The sequence below is a fragment of the Grampus griseus genome (assembly GCF_964374135.1).
Source record: "Grampus griseus genome assembly, chromosome: 1".
NCBI lineage: Eukaryota > Metazoa > Chordata > Mammalia > Artiodactyla > Delphinidae > Grampus > Grampus griseus.
The window spans coordinates 162044587-162062281 of NC_139017.1; the positions used below are offsets into that span (position 1 = coordinate 162044587).

Below are 17695 nucleotides of genomic sequence, written 5' to 3' on the forward strand. Positions count from 1 at the left end.
TTTTTTTTATTCAAACAGAAAGACACAAAAATTATAATCATCCTCATCAGTTCACTCAGTCCCATGTAATTAATTTTTTTTCATCTTAAGAATATTATTTTAAAATATACATACAGTCATCACCCGTTACCTGCAGTTTCACTTTCCTTGATTTCAGTTACCCGAAGCCAACAGCAGTCCAAAATTATTAAATGGAAAATTACAGAAATAAACAATTCGTAAATTTTAAATTGCACACCATTCTGAGTAGCATAATGAAGTCTCACACCATCCTGCTCCATCTTGCCCTGGACATGAATCATCCCTTTGTCCAGCATATCCAGCTGTGTATGCTACCTGCCCGTTAGTCACTTAACAGCCATCTCGGTTATCAGATCAGTTGTTGAGGTGTCGCAGTGCTGTGTTCAGGTAATCCTTATTTTACCTAATAATGGCCCCAAAGCGCAAGAGTAGTGATACTGGCAATTCATATATGCCAAAGAGAGGCCGTAAAGTGCTTCCTTTAAGTGAAAAGGTGAAAGTTCTCGACTTAGCAAGAAAAAAAATATCGTGTATATATAGGGTTCAGTACTTTCAGTCATCCGTGGGGGGGTCTTGGAACGTATCACCCTTGGAGAAAGGGGGACTACTGTATACAGTTTAGGAAATACCCATAGGAATGTGTTTTGTGGTTCATTGTAAAAGAAGATGAAAGATTAGGCACTTAAAAAAAAAAGTCCATGATGACAAGATTTCTTGAGCTCAACAGTGCACAGAGAATGAAGCTTAGTGACTTTCAGGGACCTCGTAGGTAAAAGTAACCCATCAGAAGTGACAGAATCCCAGATGCCTAGCTGTTTGAAAACAGGAGTTTGTTTGAAAAGCAGTAGCATCTGAACATGTTGTCTGAGGCTGGCACTTTAAATGAGCCAGTGTTTATGTTGTTTAAAATGGAAGATGTGAAGCCCCTGAGCAGCTGGCTAAAACTGGGTGTAGAGAGGGAGAAAGCAGTGTGTTATTCTCATTAACACCATTTCAGTTCTAGGGTAAATATGTCAGGAGGGCTTTCTTAGGTTAGCATGTAGTCTTTTTTTCGAGGGGGAAGAAACTGGTCTGTGGTTTGGTGGCACTTGTGTATGAAAATGAGAAATATGGGCATAGTCTTGGTTTGGGTGTTTTGTGAAGAGTCATTGTGGTGTCATGGACACAGATGGACCTGGGTTTAAAAGCTGACTGTGTGACTTTGATAAAGTTACAGAACTGCTCTTAGTTTTTAAATTCTCTCATCTGTAAAATCAGAATGCTACTACTTACCTTTCAGAAGTGTTTTAAAGGTTAGATTTGTTCAAGAAAATGTGAATGAATACCTGACACATTTTCGGCAGACACTACAGGATACAAAGAAGTTTTAAGAATCCCACCCTTGGCTCCCAATAGCTGCTGCTGTTACTACTGTTTCTGTTAGGTTTAAGGATATTTTGTTTTTCAGTTCCTATATTTAAAGAATTATACACTCCCAAAATCTGTGCTACAATATAGAATGTAGTGACCTCCATAAAAGGTTCAGCATACTTTTTGGCACTTTCGGAGAGGGAGAAATGACTTCAGACAAGAAGAGTCAAGGAAGACTTCTTAGAAGTGGTGACATTTGCCTTGGGCCTTTAAGATGAAAGGATTAAAAAAATTTTTTTTTTTAATTTTTAAGAAATGCCACAATCCAAATAATAGTACCTTTGAGACTATTTGCTTTCAAAGTACATAAAGTGAAAATACTGATTTGACTCTTGACTATGATTTGGAAGACTGATACCCTTTGTCTTAATCCTTAAAATTGGTATAATGTAAGCAGAGGCCATCCATTTCTTTCTCAGCACTTGTCTTCACACTCCCAGAGAACCTGTTTCAGAAGGTAAGAGGCCCACCTACTGCTTGGTTTCCACTGAGACCAAAGAAAAGAGAACCAATTAGGAGAGCCCCTTGTGTAATGCGCAGTGCTGTTTAATTTGACTTGTTCTCCTTAAATTATTTTATTAGCATTAGGAGGTAAGTCCAAACAAACTCAGCTTTTCCTTTGAATTAGCAATAATGAGAGCTGTCAGTTATTGAGTACCTACTGGGTGCTAGATACCTCTCTAGAAGACTTACGTATGTTATCTCATTTTATCCTTAGAACCATTCTGTGAGGTAGGTTTTATTTTCCCCATTTTACAGATGAGGCTTAGAGAGATTAACCAGCCCCAAATCATATATAACTAGTGGCTCAGGGAATCGTTGAGTCTCTCAACTGAACTTGCCTCTGGGTTCACCAAGCTGTATTGATTTTTGAATATGGTAAGCACCTGTATGAGTATTAACTTTAAAAAAGAAAAGAGAAATTGTCATTATTAATTATGATTATTCAGAAAATTAATTAAATATTTTGTTCAAGGGACTTCCTTGGTGGTCTAGTGGTTAAGGTTCCGCGCTAGCAATGCAGGGGGCCTGGGTTCAATCCCTGGTCAGGGAACTAGATCCCGCATGCCGCAACTAAGACCCGGCGCAGCCAAATTAAAAAAAAAAAAAAAAAAAAAAATGTTGGGCTTCCCTGGTGGCACAGTGGTTGAGAGTCCGCCTGCCGATGCAGGGGACATGGGTTCGTGCCCCGGTCCGGGAGGATCCCGCATGCTGTGGAGCGGCTAGGCCCATGAGCCATGGCCGCTGAGCCTGTGCATCCGGAGACTGTGCTTCGCAACGGGAGAGGCCACAGCAGTGAGAGGCCCGTGTACCGCAAAAAAAAAAAAAAAAAAAAAAAGTTATTCAAATATGTTATATGCGTATGATGATGATATCCTACCTACTTGCAGTGCTTTCTTATTTGTTTGATTTCAGGATACCTGTTATTCCTTTTAAAAGTACTCCATGGTATACACTTATTGAAGATAAATTGAATTAATCTGACTTTAAAAATTTTACAGTACATCTTTATGACTTGGAAGTACTTTTAAAAGTACTCCATGGTATACACTTATTGAAGATAAATTGAAATTAATCTGACTTTAAAAATTTTACAGTACATCTTTATGATTTGGGACCTTGCAAAACTAGAGTGGAAATCAATTCTGACTTAAACAGGAAGCTTGTGGCTTTAATCGCTGGGAGAAGGGAAATAAGGAGGTTGAGCCCCGTGATTACCCTTTCTGTCTAGATGTATATTCTAACCATGGAGCAAGGTGGGGGATCCCAAGCAGAGCACATTAGTCTTACTGAACTGAAGAGACAGAAATTGTAGTTCAAGGGAGGCTGAGGCAACTGGAAGCTGTGAGGTAGAGTTCTGTAAAAGAGGGAGCTATGCAGAAAACTGTTCTAGAAGTCTTCTCAAGGTCCTCTTGAGGCTTGTCGGATCACCCACATGCCTGGTGGGGTCAAGCTACAGGAGGTGGGGGAAAGAGGGACCAGGAAGTTATGAGCTAACTGGTTCTCAGTGCAGGGATATGTTTGAATTCCTACTAGCCAGAGGAGAGAGCCCATGTGGCTCACTCTCCAGCAGAGATCCAGTAGACAGCATCCAGTAGAGATCACAGAAGGGCCACATCTGTACTGGGGCTAAAAGATCCAATAGAGTAAAGGCTGCTCAAGACCCACCCTAACAAAGCTTAAAAACAAGCCTCAGACATACCAAATTGAACCGAAAGTCACTTCACTGCCTACCGGAACAAAGCCCAGCACTCTTGCAACCAAGACAACAATGCTAGTTACTCAACATTGTAAAATCACAATGTCAAACATCCAATCAATCAAAAGTTACTAGGAAAATGTGGCCCATAATTAGGAGAAAAATCAGTCAGTAGAAACACTAAGAAATGACAAAGGTGGGACTTCCCTGGTGGTCCAGTGGCTAAGAGTCCACGCTCCAAATGTAGGGAGCCCAGGTTCAATCCCTGGTTGAGAAACTAGATCCCACATGCATGCCGCAACTAAGAGTCCACATGCTGCAACTACAGATCCCGCATGCCTCAACTAAACATGCCGCAGTGAAGATCCCACGTGCTGCAACTAAGACCTGGTGCAACCAAAATAAATAAATAAATAAATATTTTTTTAAAAAAGAAAAGAAATGACAGAGGTGATGGAATTACCAGACACAGGTATTAAAACAGCTGTTATATCTATGTTCAAGCATATAAAGGAAAATATGAACATACTAGTTAGGAGGTAAACATTTTAGCTTTGCAAATAAACAGTGGAATTTGGTTCCAGTCTCTTTTATTTTTATTATCTTTCTTCTTCCCATGCTGTTGATGATTTGGTAAAATTTGAATATTCTCTTGTAAGTCTGAGTCATAGAATCGTATCATTTCAGTGTTGGAAAGAACTTTTAAAGATCATCTTGTTCACCCTCTCATAGTGTAGAAAAAGAAATATTATATTTCATTGATTCTGAGATGTACATTTTCCCTACATTTGAACGTTTCTTGAATCATGATGCATTTTAGATTTGATGAAGTACCATAAAAGCCCATTAGAATTGTGACTTTTCTGTAAATTCTTAGTGGTAGAATTCAAGACTTCCTAGAATACTTCCCTTCTTTATTCTTTATATCCAGATCCTGCCCAGTTCAGCTCTTTATTCCAGGAAGTCTGTTCAGTTCAAAGTGATCTTTTCATCCTTTCTATTGTCATCATTGCATCATTCGTTTGGTAACTGAACTTCTGTTTGCTATGTTACTTAACTGTGTTTTATCTGTCTCCTCAATTAAATTATAAGCTCTTAGAGTCAGGGGAGGGATTTTATATTTCTTTGTGTTTTCTATTGTCTACTTGATAAATATTCATTGATTGATAAGTGTACTATAATTAGTAATTAGCCATTTATACAACTGAAGCTTATTAATAGTGTTGTTTAATGGTTAACTATGTGCCAGAACTAAGTGCTAGATAGATGTAGGATTAGTACTTCTATTACTGCTGCTGCTGCTGCTGCTACTACTAGTACTACTATTACAGTCACTACTACTATTATTGTAATTATTCTGAGCTAGGTACTATATTAAGCATTTTATACATGCATCATTTCATTTTTCTTCACAACAGCCTTAAAAACTAAGGATCATTATACTAATTTTAACAGATTAGGAAAAAGACTAAGAGATTGACTGCTTGCCAAGGTCCCAAAGCTGAAATTTGGCAGTAGTGGGTTGAAAGCCACACCTCTTTCTCTAATGTCCATGCTCTTGCTGCTCTACATCACTGCTTATTAGGTTTTGAGGGCTTTGGTAACCTAGTAAACTGAGGGTAGAAAGAAAAGAAATGGGCACTTACTTTTCACCCTGTTCAAGGACTTTTCCTTATAAATCCCATGTTTTGAATGGTGAATAGACCTTGTGAGAGGAAGTAGATGTACAGCTGCCCTTTGCTGCTCTTAGTTGCTGGCAGCTTGGCTGGTAGTGACAGATGAGTGTGTGACCCTTTTTCAGCAATGAATTCTTGTTACAGCTGGCAGAATAGAATAGTTGATGTGGAATTTCATGGCAGTTTGCTTCATAATTCCACTCCCTGGTGTTCAGATGTAGTTGTGATTGCTAGGTCTCTCTCCTCACTTAAGTTGGTATATTAACAGTCACATCCATGACTACTGCTTCTGTCTGCTCCATGACCACACGGTGTGTTTGTGTATTGCCCTGAGCTGTCAGCAAAACATTTTGCTGAATTTCCTTTTTCGTTGTTTCTCTTTACCTTTTTTCCCCTGGCCTTTCTCATTTGTGTAAAACTGGTTTCTTTTTTGGCCTTTTTATCCCAGAGAGGGAGTAGTTACTGCAGAGAGAAGCTTGAAATATGAAGAGAAGTATCATAGAGATTAGCACGCATAGTTAGAGAGCTAGCAGGTTGAAATGAGACTTACTCAGTGCCTGACGTGCTGTTTGGCCCTGATTATCTCCTTCCTCCCTCATTTTCAAACTTGCCTCTGTATCTAATCCACCAGTGGGTGCTCCATTGCCTTGTCTGTAGGGAGCTTAACCCAGTGCAGTAGACTACTTGGAAGAACCAGGAAAGAAAGGTTACGACCTAGCCCCATTTTCTCCATCCCTGGGTAAGGTAGTAAACTGGGATTAGACACTTCCATAAAAACCCACTGTGTGTTCCCATACGGTAGCACATGTCCAGATTAGGCTTCCTCCCAGCTACTCAAGCGCATGTACTTGGAGAGGAATGCATTTTGTATCTATCCTCATCTCAAATTTTTGGCCACCACCAACTGGTGATCACTCTTTTCTGTTATTGGCTACAAATAAAGGAAGCTCTTAAAAATAAAGAAGACTTTATTAGGGCTTGTGTGAGTTATTGACACATTTCTAATAATCTTGTGAGCTGATTTGTTGAGGTTTGATACTTTGTTTTGTTTTGTGAGTTAGTCTTTTTTTTTTTTTAGTATTTATTTATTTATTTGGCAGTGCCGCGTCTTAGTTGCGGCATGCAGGATCTTTAGTTGCAGCATGAGAACTCTTAGTTGAGGCATGTGGGATCTAGTTCCCTGACCAGGGATCGAACCTGGGTCCCCCTGCATTGGGAGCATGGAGTCTTAGCCGCTGGACCACCAGGGAAGGCCCTCCTTCACCTATTTCTTTCTTCCCCCCTCCCCTCTGGCAACCACTTGTTTGTTCTCTGTATCTATAATAGTTTGTGTTACTTTTTTTTTTTTTTTTTTTTTTGGCCACGCCATGCAGCTTGTGGGAACTTGGTTTCCCGGACCAGGGATTGAACCTGGGTCACAGCAGTGAAAGCACCGAATCTTAACCACAGACCACCGGGGAACTCCCTGTTTCTGTTACGTTTGTTCGTTTGTTTTTTAGATTCCATATATAAGTAAAATCATACAGTATTTGTCTGACTTATTGCACTTAGCATAATACCCTCTAGGTCCATCCATGTTGTTGCAAAGGCAAGATTTTATTCTTTTTTTAAAAAAAAATTTATTTATTTTATTTTTGGCTGCATCAGGTCTTAGTTGCGGCACACGGGATCTTCATTGCAGCATGCAGAATCTTTTCATTGGGGCGCGCAGGCTCTTCACTGGGATGCGCGGGCTTCTCTCTAGTTGTGTCCCAGGCGCTCAGTAGTTGCGGCACATGGGCTCTGTAGTTTCAGCATGCAGGCTCTCTAGTTGTGGCTCGATTGCTCAGTAGTTGCAGCGTGGGCTTAGTTGCCCTACAGCATGTGGGACCTTAGTTCCCTGACCAGGGATCGAACCTGCGCCCCCTGCATTGGAAGGCAGATTCTTAACCACTGGACCACCAGGGAGGTCCCATACCACATCTTCTTTATCTATTCATCTATTGATGGGCACTTGGGTTGCTTCCATATCTTGGCTATTGTAAATAATGCTGCAATGAACTTAGAGGTGCAGATATCTTTTTCTTTTTCTTTTTTTAATAAGTTTATTTATTTGTTTTTATTTTTGGCTGTGTTGGGTCTTCGTTGCAGTGCATGGGCTTTCTCTAGTTGTGGCAAGAGGGGGCTACTCTTCATTGCAGTGCATGGACTTCTCATTGTCGTGGCTTCTCTTGTTGCAGAGCACGGGCTCTAGGAGAGCGGGCTTCAGTAATTGTGGGACGCAAGCTCAGTAGTCGTGGCTCGCAGGCTCTAGAGCGCAGGCTCAGTAGTTGTGGCACATGGGCTTAGTTGCTCCGCGCATGTGGGATCTTCCCAGGCCAGGGCTCGAAGCCGTGTCCCCTACATTGGCAGGCAGATTCTTAACCACTGCGCCACCAGGGAAGCCCCAGATATCTTTTCGAATTAGTGGGGGTTTTTTCCCCCTTTTGATAAATACCCAGGAGTGGAATTGCTGGATCAAAAGTAAGCCCTTTTAGATGGATAGTTTGGAGTATTTCAAACCATTCCATTTTTAAAAAATTTTTAATTTATTTTTTCATTTCTGGCTGCGTTGGGTCTTCCTTGCTGTGCAAGGGCTTTCTCTAGTTGCGGCGAGCGGGGGCTACTCTTCGTTGCGATGTGCTGGCTTCTCATTGTCGTGGCTTATCTTGTTGCAGAGCATGGGCTCTAGGCGCGCGGGCTTCAGTAGCTGTGGCGCACGGGCTTAGTTGCTCTGCAGCATGTGGGATCTTCCCGGACCAGAGCTCAAACCCGTGTCCCCTGCATCGGCAGGCGGATTCTTAACCACTGCACCACCAGGGAAGTCCCCTAGACCATTCCATTTTGATGAATTAGGTATTGCTAGAAATTGGCTTTAGGTTGGGAAAGTAAAATGAACTTTGTGTCTGTTACTGCAAGTTATCAGTGATAACATTGTAGACTCTGTGTAATTGGGGTCTTAGAACAGGGAACTTGGGCAAAGGTGGAGATCTAGGAAATACTTTACGTTAATAAATCGTTTCTTCGGGGTGCAGAATACTTTGCAAACAAAATCTCAGTTTCGTATGGCACCTCTCAAGCATTTTTTTTAGTGCAGCTCACAGCCGAACTAGAAAGATGAATTGAAAGTTTTTCCCCAATTGCTAGTCATCATTAGACTAAGAACTAGAATCCAGGTTTCCAACTCACAGTTTTAGTGTATTTTCTTTTGGACAACCAGACGGATTCTACTAAAAAGAGAGCCTAATTTTGGCCATTTAAAAGGCAGTTTTCGGGCTTCGCTGGTGGCGCAGTGATTAAGAATCCACCTGCCAATGCCGGGGAGACGGGTTCAAGCCCTGGTCCGGGAAGATCCCACATGTCGCGGAGCAACTAAGCCTGTGCACCACGACTACAGAGCCTGCGTGCCACAGCTACTGAAGCCGGCGCGCCTAGAGACTGTGCTCCGCAACAAGAGAAGCCATGGCAATGAGAAGCCTGCGCACCGCAATGGAGAGTAGCCCCACTCGCTACAACTAGAGAAAGCCCACGTGCAGCAACGAAGACCCAACGCAGCCAAAAATAAATAAATAAATTTAAAAATAAAAGGCAGTTTTCTATGGAATAGTTGATACTAGAAGAAACTAATTTTGAAGTAAAAGTTATCCCCCAATTTTAGCTTTAAGAGCAAAGCTATGGTTAGAGCCTGAAGAGTAATAAAAGTAAGAACAAAAGGTGGTGTTGCTCCCAAAAGATAATAGAAAGCTATGGAATTACCAGATGTGAATGGTCCTTGATATACACTGTGTTCAAGGAGTAAGATACAGTAGTTTGGAAGTCCTGTTTCCCTGGGCTGCTTTCCCAAAACCAAATTAGGACAAGAAGGAGCTTTACACTTATTGAATGTAGGTCCATAGCTGGTGTCATTCCTTTATGAAATTGGAAATTTCTCCTGGTTTTAGATCACAAGTAAGCTTTTTTTCTTGGTTCTCCCAGTCACATAGTTTCTTTGTCCGCCCTAGGAGTTCCATTTGTCTTGCTAGCTCTTTTGAACATTACTCTAGTGACCTAAACTGATTTGTCAGTAACTTCTTATGTTTGGAGAGAGTCTGGTTATATTTGTAGGTTTAGCCCCACCCTATATTTCAATAGGAAGTGGGTAGATGCTTTAGTCTATAATGAGGCATTCCTCGTGATTGTTGCATGATAGTGAGGACTGCTATATGCAACAGTAAATTCATACTTCTTTAAACATTTTAACAGACAGACTTAGATTACAGTAAACCTGTGTGTTGTGTATTATTTTGAAGTCAAATGATTATTTGACTTTCAGTTGAGATTCTTGAACCGCTGTGAAACATACATTCTTTAACATAAAGAAATTTATTTCTTGAAAGAGGAAACTGGCCTACAAAGCAAAGCTCTTCTCATATGCCCCCATCCAAAGTGCTGTTAACTATAGAACAGTGGGAAATGCTGAAGTGAAAGCAGAAGTCCTAATTGCCACACATACAATATCCCCACATGTTCTCATCCCCTGCTACTGCTGATCAGCATTTTGGGGGTATGTTTCAAAGAGGAACTGCCTTGAGAAGCATTTCTGTTGTTACGGTTTTTGCTGTAGCTCAGATATACTTGCTTTTGGATGTGGCCATAGAAATCTGCAGGTGTTATCAGTGACCGTGGCTCTAAATGAAGCGTTGTTTATTTATTTATAATAAATAGCTAGTAGTACATATCATTGCCAGAATGAGTAGTTATCTGTTTTCTGTCCTGGTAATAATAAGAATTCAGAGTGTAGGGTACAGATGAGTGCATCCTCCCTCTCACATGCAGCCTTCCTTTATTATCTTCTTCCACCCTCCCAATCCCTACCTCTTACCTACTTCACCCCACTCCTGCTACAGGCTGTTGGGAACAGAATTGAGAGTTCAGAGTGTAGGGTACATGTCAAAGTCTCCTTTTGCCTTTGCACTGACCAAATGTGATATACAAATATTTCATGATAACTTCAAATATAAAGACTTGTAGAATCTTACTGTTGTGAAGGGACCTCAAAGAACACCTCATCCAGTTTCCAGTTCAAAGCATGAATCCCATAATGGTACTGGCAGTCTAGACTGGTCAATGTACTCCAGGCCATAGCTAGGAGGGGATGCCTGAAGTCTTTTATTTATTCTCAGACTCATTCTCAAGTTTCTTAGGCTGAAAATAGCCAGGGGTAAAGATGGGGGTTGCTGCTGAGTCTGGCTGGATGTCTGGAACTGGTCCAAAGCCAGTTTTTCCTTTGGACTTCTTTGGGTAGCCAACTCCCAGATTGGCTTGGGAGGTTCCCAGAGTGTAAATAACTTAACCCCAGGGCTTTGTCTGGAATGTCCTTTTTACCATTCTGGATCCTAGCCCTCCTGGTAACTAGATGAATCTAGATCTGGCAAAGGGTTTGATTCATGGTCATGATCCGCCCTTCTCTACAGTCCCTAGACCTCCCTCTGGCCTTGTGTTCAGAATGCAAGTGGCTGTTGGCCAAGGGAAGAGGTTATGGCAGCTTAGGTAGAAGCAAATCCAGGAATTTTAGAACTTCTTAAAGATCATCTAGCTCAGTCTCTTTATTTTGCAGATGAGGAAACTGAAGCCCAGAGTGAGAATTATATCATCTTTGATTTAACAGGCATTGTAGAAGTCATCCAGTCTGACCTCTCAACATCATCTTCTTACAGTCTAGGAATCTCTCCCCCAACATGCCCAATAGCTGGTATCCAGAGGATGATACTGGGGAACTTATAACTTCTGAAGAGAACCCATTCTAATATAGGACAGCTCTAATTAAAAGGAACTAACTTAATTGAAATCTACTTCCCTGTAACTTTTATCTTCTCAGTGGTTCTAATTTAATTCCTCTCCTATGTAACATCCCCCAAGGTAAGATCTTCTCAGACTCCCAAGTTAGCAAATATCTCTGTAGCATATAATTTCCCTAATCAAAATAAAGTATAACTGAAAAAGAACTTTACTGCTCCTATAAAGACGGGGCATTCCACTTTCATGTGTCCAAACTTCTTTTTCCAGCCAAGAACGACTACTTTCTTGGTTTTCTTCACTTTCTTTTCATTACTGGTACTAGCATTTAGCTCTTTTCATAATACTTTTATTTTTTTTAAATTTTTTATTAGAATCAGGACCTCAGTTCCCCCGCCAGGGATCGAAACCAGGCCACAGCAGTGACAGTGCCAAATCCTAACCACTAGGCCACCAGGGAACTCCCTCATAATACGTGTAATAAAGAAACATACATTTTATCACTTTGTGAGTATAACTGTACAAAGCTATCAGGAGAGAGCTACAGATAGGGCTGAAGTGTTGGACTCACCCCTGCAGCCTGTCTATGGTTCCTCAGTTCATATTTGCTAGCTGTGGTGGGTCTCTCCATTTCTATTGTCTCCTTCTCAGCCTGGGAGGAGTTTCCCAACTGGTCTTCTTACCTCCAGTCTTCTCCTGCCCAAATACAGCTTCCAATTTCTGTTAGAATGATTTATCTAAAAATGCAGATTTGCCCATGTCACTTCCTTAATTTAGTGGTTCGTCAACACCCAGTGCTCCACACATTTTCCACTAAATGACTACTTATGATAGATAAGCTTTTCTCAACTGCATTCCCATAAGAAAATTAAACCCTAATGCTATTAGGCATCCATTGTATGTAATGTATTAACTTTTTACCAGTGCATCTGAAATGGTCCTAGTTGCTTACACTCTTGAAGAGAATTGAGGAAATAGTCATTCAAATTCTTTTCTTTGTTCTGTGGTTCAGATGAGGAACCCAGTGTAAAAGAGTAGAGAGAGAGAATGTATGTTCTTCAAGAGGTCCAGAAGCATGGCTGGGAACAATCTCCAGAAAAAAACTCCACAAATTTCATTGAAGTCTAGGGTTTCAACTTTATTATTATTTTTAAAAATATATATATATACACACACACATTTATTTATTTATTATAAATTTATTTATTTAATTTATTTATTTTTGGCTGCTTTGGGTCTTTGTTGCTGCATGCGGGCTTTCTCTAGTTGTGGCGAGCGGGGGCTACCCTTCCTTGCGGTGCACGGGCTTCTCATTGTGGTGGCTTCTTTTGTTGCAGAGCACAGGCTCTAGGTGCTCAGGCTTCAGTAGTTGTGGCTCGCGGGCTCTAGAGCGCAGGCTCAGTAGTTGTGGCACACGGGCGTAGTTGCTCCACGGCATGTGGGATCTTCCCGGACAAGGGCTTGAACCCGTGTCCCCGGCATTGGCAGTCGGATTCTTAACCACTGCGCCACCAGGGAAGACCCTAGGGTTTCATCTTTAAATTTATGTGACTATTGTATTCTACTACATAATATGTCCATTGTTAAAAGTGTTTTAAAATATTTGTCAATGAATAGAATTGATTTTACAGGAGGATTTGCCTGAGGTCCGTGGAACTAAAAATAACTACCTTTTTTCTTAGCCCTGTAGTGGACATTTTATACATGTTACATTATTTAATGTCTCTAGGAAAATTGCCCAAGATAACACAGCTAGTAAGGTGTCAAGACTCAGGGCACTAAGGGAGGTATGTCTCAACTCCACAACTTGAAGCTGAGTTGAGTCAAGAGCCTTGGAAGTCTTTGCCCCATTTCTAAGTTTGTCTTCACTGGAATAGAGGGTTTTTTTCCCCTTGGTCAAATTAGTATTGTGGTTCAGATCATGCGTAATTCCATACTTCTTTGGCATAATACAACTAACCTTGATTATCCAAAAGAAAAATGAGCAGTGATGCAGGTAATTCCATATAATAGGGAATCTTGTCTTTCTCTGGTGGCTCTGAAACATATAAAATTACTTTTTTTTTAGTAGCAGATTCACTTTTCTAATTGTTTTGTCTTGATAGATATTGACATATTGTAATTTCTTGAGTACTCTAGCTGGTTGTGGGAGCTGGCTTTTTTTGGCAAGAGGTAGCTATCTTGCTATTGAAAACTTGGTTCCTCCACCCCAGAAAACATAGAGTTGACTCCATTTGTGTCTACTTACCCAAGGTACTTGGGAAAGCATAAATGCTAAAGTACCAAGGTGTCAGAGTGGCTTCCCCAGCTCCACCCCTAATCTGACATTTACCTAGCCATCTGGAATACAGTTTCCATTAGGTGTCCAAAGAGAATGTCTGGAATGCCCTGTCAGTGGCCATTCAGCGCAGAATTTCAAGGGGATCTGGCTCCTGTAGCTCCTCTAAGAAGCTAGAACAAGTTCTGAAATAATTGCTAATGGAGGGAGCCATAGTGGCTATTTTCACTCATCTCTGCCTGTACCCCTGAATTTCTGGTTCTTCCTAAAAGCTTGAAGTTTGGGAGTCTAAGGGCATCCAGAGGATGCAGAGTCCTGTGAGGTTCTTTTATTTGTAACACCTTGCCTCCTTTGCTGTTCTAAACTCTCTTTTCAGTATGAGTTAATAAACCTTGCATGTTAGTACCCAGTACCCTTTAGATTATGTAAAAGAGGAGAAGAGGTAGACTGGGAGGGAAAGTCCAGAGTTTGGATTAGAAAACCTGTTTAGTCAAAGGGGAACTTAGCTGAGGAACAGAATGAAAATTATTTCCTTAGACAGTAGACAAACATTCAGGAAACACCTCTGCACCCCAAAGATAGGAACAGCTGCCACACAGTGACTATTAAAGGGAGGTTCTAAGTTATGAGCAAACAGCTGATTCTCTTGGTTCTTAGGCTGTTGCTGTTGGTGACAGGAAATCTTGTTTCCCAAGCTACTGGCTTCCTGTTTTATTTTTACTCTTAGCAGATCAGAATGTCCATAACAAGGAGCAGTCTGTTCCAAAGGGTTCTACTCCCTCTTTGAGCCTGAAGGGCTTTTTTTTTTTTTCTTTTGGTCAGACAATATGTTGGTTCACTTTTAAGATCTATGATGTTTAGCTTGATTTAAGCATTTCGTATTCACAATCAACTTTTTTGGTGATGAGCTGGTGTTTTGAGATTTGATGTAAGTAAACCTCTGTGGGTTTTTGTTTTTTTTTTTTAAAGAGGAGTTTGCAACCTTGGGGACTTGGGTATGTTACCTTTATGCTTTACCATTTAATTTGCCATTTTCCCTAGCACAAAAACCATTAGGCTGTTTTAAATTTCTTTAGTTTCACAAGATAGGGAAACAGTTCCAGCCCGATGTGCCTTGGCTGTAGTCATATCCATTTTGTTGGATAAAAAACCTCCTCCTGTCCTTGTAGAGCTAGGAATTTGGTAATCTAACTCTAAAACAATAGCTCAGCATGAACCTAAAGTGCTGGGGGATTTCCTAGGGAAAGGGGCTCAGCCGACAGGATAAGAAACAGTAACTGGAAGGTTTCCGGATCTGCTCCACTTCCTGCTGTTTCAAGAGCCTTTTGGCCCAGGTGTGTTGAACCGGATGGGAGAGAGAAAGGGAGCTGTGGGTAGAAGAGAAAGGACTAGGGAATCTTACAGCGCAGGGTGCTTGGCATCATGTTTGATATATTGAACGTGTAAAATTTTCCTTGATATTCTTTCATTCTGTCAATTTACAGACTAAACTTTGGTAGTGTTAATAGATACTGGCAGTATTTAGCTGTACATTAACAGTCCTCCATCAGGGAAGGACTGGAGAAGTTATGTCCTGTTGCAGATCAGTAGAATCATTATTGGCAACTTAATTTCATTGTGGAGACTGTCAGATGACAAAAGCTCTTTTTTGATTCTTATAATTGATTATCTGGAATCTGATCTGTTCTGGTTGTGGACCCCCCAAGGTTAAGATCTATACCATCCAGGACTTGCTGAATGGGCTGTTTTCTTACCATGTGTCCCTGCCTCTGGAGACTCTTGTTAGTTGGAGCATAGTTGTTATTTTAAGGTTTTTAGGTTTTTATGCTGCCTGTGTACCCTCAGTCAGCAGTCACCAGTTCAGAATTTCTAAACTTATCCAGCAAGCCTCTAATGGCAAACCTTTAAAAGGGGTGGTAGGGGTAAGGGAGGGCTTAAAACAGAAAAAAGATAGAAGATTTTTAAAGCTGTTCAGATCAGAGCAAAACAAAAGGAAAAAAGACTCACAGCCCTGGTGTGCCTGGAATTTGTGGTTGAGTAATACTTTTCCTGTTATTTCTTTTTTAGGTTGTTTTTCATCATTCAGAACGTTGCCTGAAGCAGGTCCACCATGCCGTTAGTAACGAGGAACATCGAGCCAAGGCACCTGTGCCGTCAGACGTTGCCTAGCGTTAGAAGCGAGCTGGAATGCATGACCAACATCACCCTGGCAAATGTCATCCGACAGCTGGGCAGCCTGAGTGAGTGCCGCAGAGAGCCTGTGCTTTGCCCTCAGGGGTCGTTGGTGCTCTTTATTTTGTTTCCTTCTCCTCCGTGTTCCTATTTCTCCCCCATCTGCCTTCCCTAGGTAGTGCGAAAATTTATCCCACTCCCACCCCCTCCCCAAAGAGAGGCTCCTTTTTGGTACAGATTCTTCCCCTCAACCCTTTCTTCATCTACCACCACCCTCTAGGTTCCCTCCCCCTCCCCCTCCACCTGCTTCAAAAGAAATCTGTGGGAAGGGTGGCAGGAAGGGCTGCAGCAGAAACTGCAGATGGAATGACAGAGCAGAATTCTCTGTGTGTAAAGTGGGAGGTTCACAGAGCAGTATCTTGGGTTGGGGAATGTGCCTGTAATTGCACAAAGCTATTCGATGTAGCCTGACTTTGTTGAAGCCTCAAATGTGCCAATAGTCTTTATCTACACAACACCCCCCCCTTTTCTTCCCAAAGAGAAGTAAAGCAAACATGCATTCAGAGAGATTCTGGCTGACTTGTCTGCCTTGGTACACATTTTATTGTGCTGCAAGCCCCCAAGTCCAAGTTCAGGGTACAAATTACTTCTGTAGTCTCTGGGGTATTGGGAGTTTTGCAAGCTGTGTGAACACAGTGACACAAATTGGAGCTGGAGCCATTCTTCTCTAGGAGGAAGATGGGGGTTAACCTAGTCTGTTTTGGAGCTGAGGGAAAGCCAGCTCAACTGTAATTTTTTTTTTTAATTGATAAGAATGAATAAGACTGCCTTGGGTGGGGTACATGCATGGGTTTGGATTTCTTTCTGAATTAAGATGATTTTGTTTGCTTGGAGCCGAGATATGGGAAGGGCAGATGCTTGGATAGGCTCTGCATTTGTCTAGTGCCATTCCAGCTCCCATAAGAACCTCTGTCAAAATGCCATTTTAGTGATCTTCCTTAGCAAAAGCATCTTGGTGTGAATTATTTCAGACATTCACCTCTCCTATTGCATCACTGCCCTTAGTGAAAACAGTGGAATATCAAGAAAGCCTGCATCCCCCCTCAGATAGTAATAGGCCCTGCCTTGAAAATAGGTGCCTGAGGAGACAGAGGTCTGTGACCATATGATGTATGGGGTCTGAGATTCCTAAGCCATCACCTAGCTCAGAGGCCATCTCAGTTGATCCAGGGCTTAGGGAAACCTGGATGGGGCGTCAAGAAAGAAATGAAACTCCGCCAGTGTCTGTCTTACACAAAGGAACATTGACAGCAGTGCAACAGCAGTATGGCTGACAAGGAAGCACATGAAGGCTGCAGAGAGCCTCACTGCTTCTTAAAAGCATCATTTCTGCTTCTGTCACCCTGAGAAAGCCAAATGGGTGGAAGTCAGTCACACACTGGTTCCTTTTCTATAGGACAAAGGACATCTAGCTAATGATACTTCTTATTCTCACTCAGCAGGAGTTATGCTCTCTCAGGTGTTTTTCCAGGGTAGTGTTGCTGGATGCCATTGCTCACTCTCCCACTTGTGATCAGAGCATTCCTATCTTGAGGAAGTTGATCTGAGGGACAGGGTTGGCTTGTGCCTGTGGAAACAAGATTTCCTCAGGTTGTAGAGCTAGCTGACCCTTTATTCATCCAGTAAACATGTATTGAACATATTTTATGTGCCAGATGCTGAGAGGATACAGCAATAGTAAGAAATGGTCTCTGCCTTCCAGGAGCTCATACTCTACCAGAGGAGAAAGAAATAAATAATTCTCAAGGGGAGAATGGGGAGAGGATGAGAAGGGAACTCACGTTTGTTGATTGCCTACTTTAAGCCGGGTTTTAATAGGATCTTCACATAGATTATCTCGTTTAATCCTTTTAATAATCCTATGACGTTAGATGTTGGCATTGCCATTTTTCAGATGAAGAAATGAAGGCTCAGAAAAGTAAGGTAACTTGCCTGCAGACACAGCAGTCAGAGGCAAAGTCAGACTTCCTAAGAATTTCTCAGTTCTGTCTCCTGTCTCTCTGTCTCTACCAACACTGCCCTGGTTTAGACCGACTGTAACTCTCACCTAAACTGTTGTCCTAGCCTCCCTCTGGTCTCCCTTTC

General features: G+C 41.6%; 1 protein-coding gene across 2 annotated transcripts in view; it reads left to right on the forward strand.

Moving 5' to 3' along the window:
* Positions 1 to 17695, forward strand: part of WASF2 (WASP family member 2) — a 71163-nt gene that overhangs the window by 34493 nt on the left and 18975 nt on the right. The window contains exons 1-2 of one of the 2 annotated variants that reach the window (XM_082652109.1): positions 13730 to 14306; positions 15446 to 15618. In XM_082652109.1, the coding sequence (XP_082508235.1) occupies positions 15489 to 15618 (130 nt within the window). In that variant the 5' untranslated portion in view covers positions 13730 to 14306; positions 15446 to 15488. Of the gene's footprint in view, positions 1 to 13729; positions 14307 to 15445; positions 15619 to 17695 lie in introns of those variants that run through there. The other variant, XM_082652108.1, reaches the window with a different exon arrangement.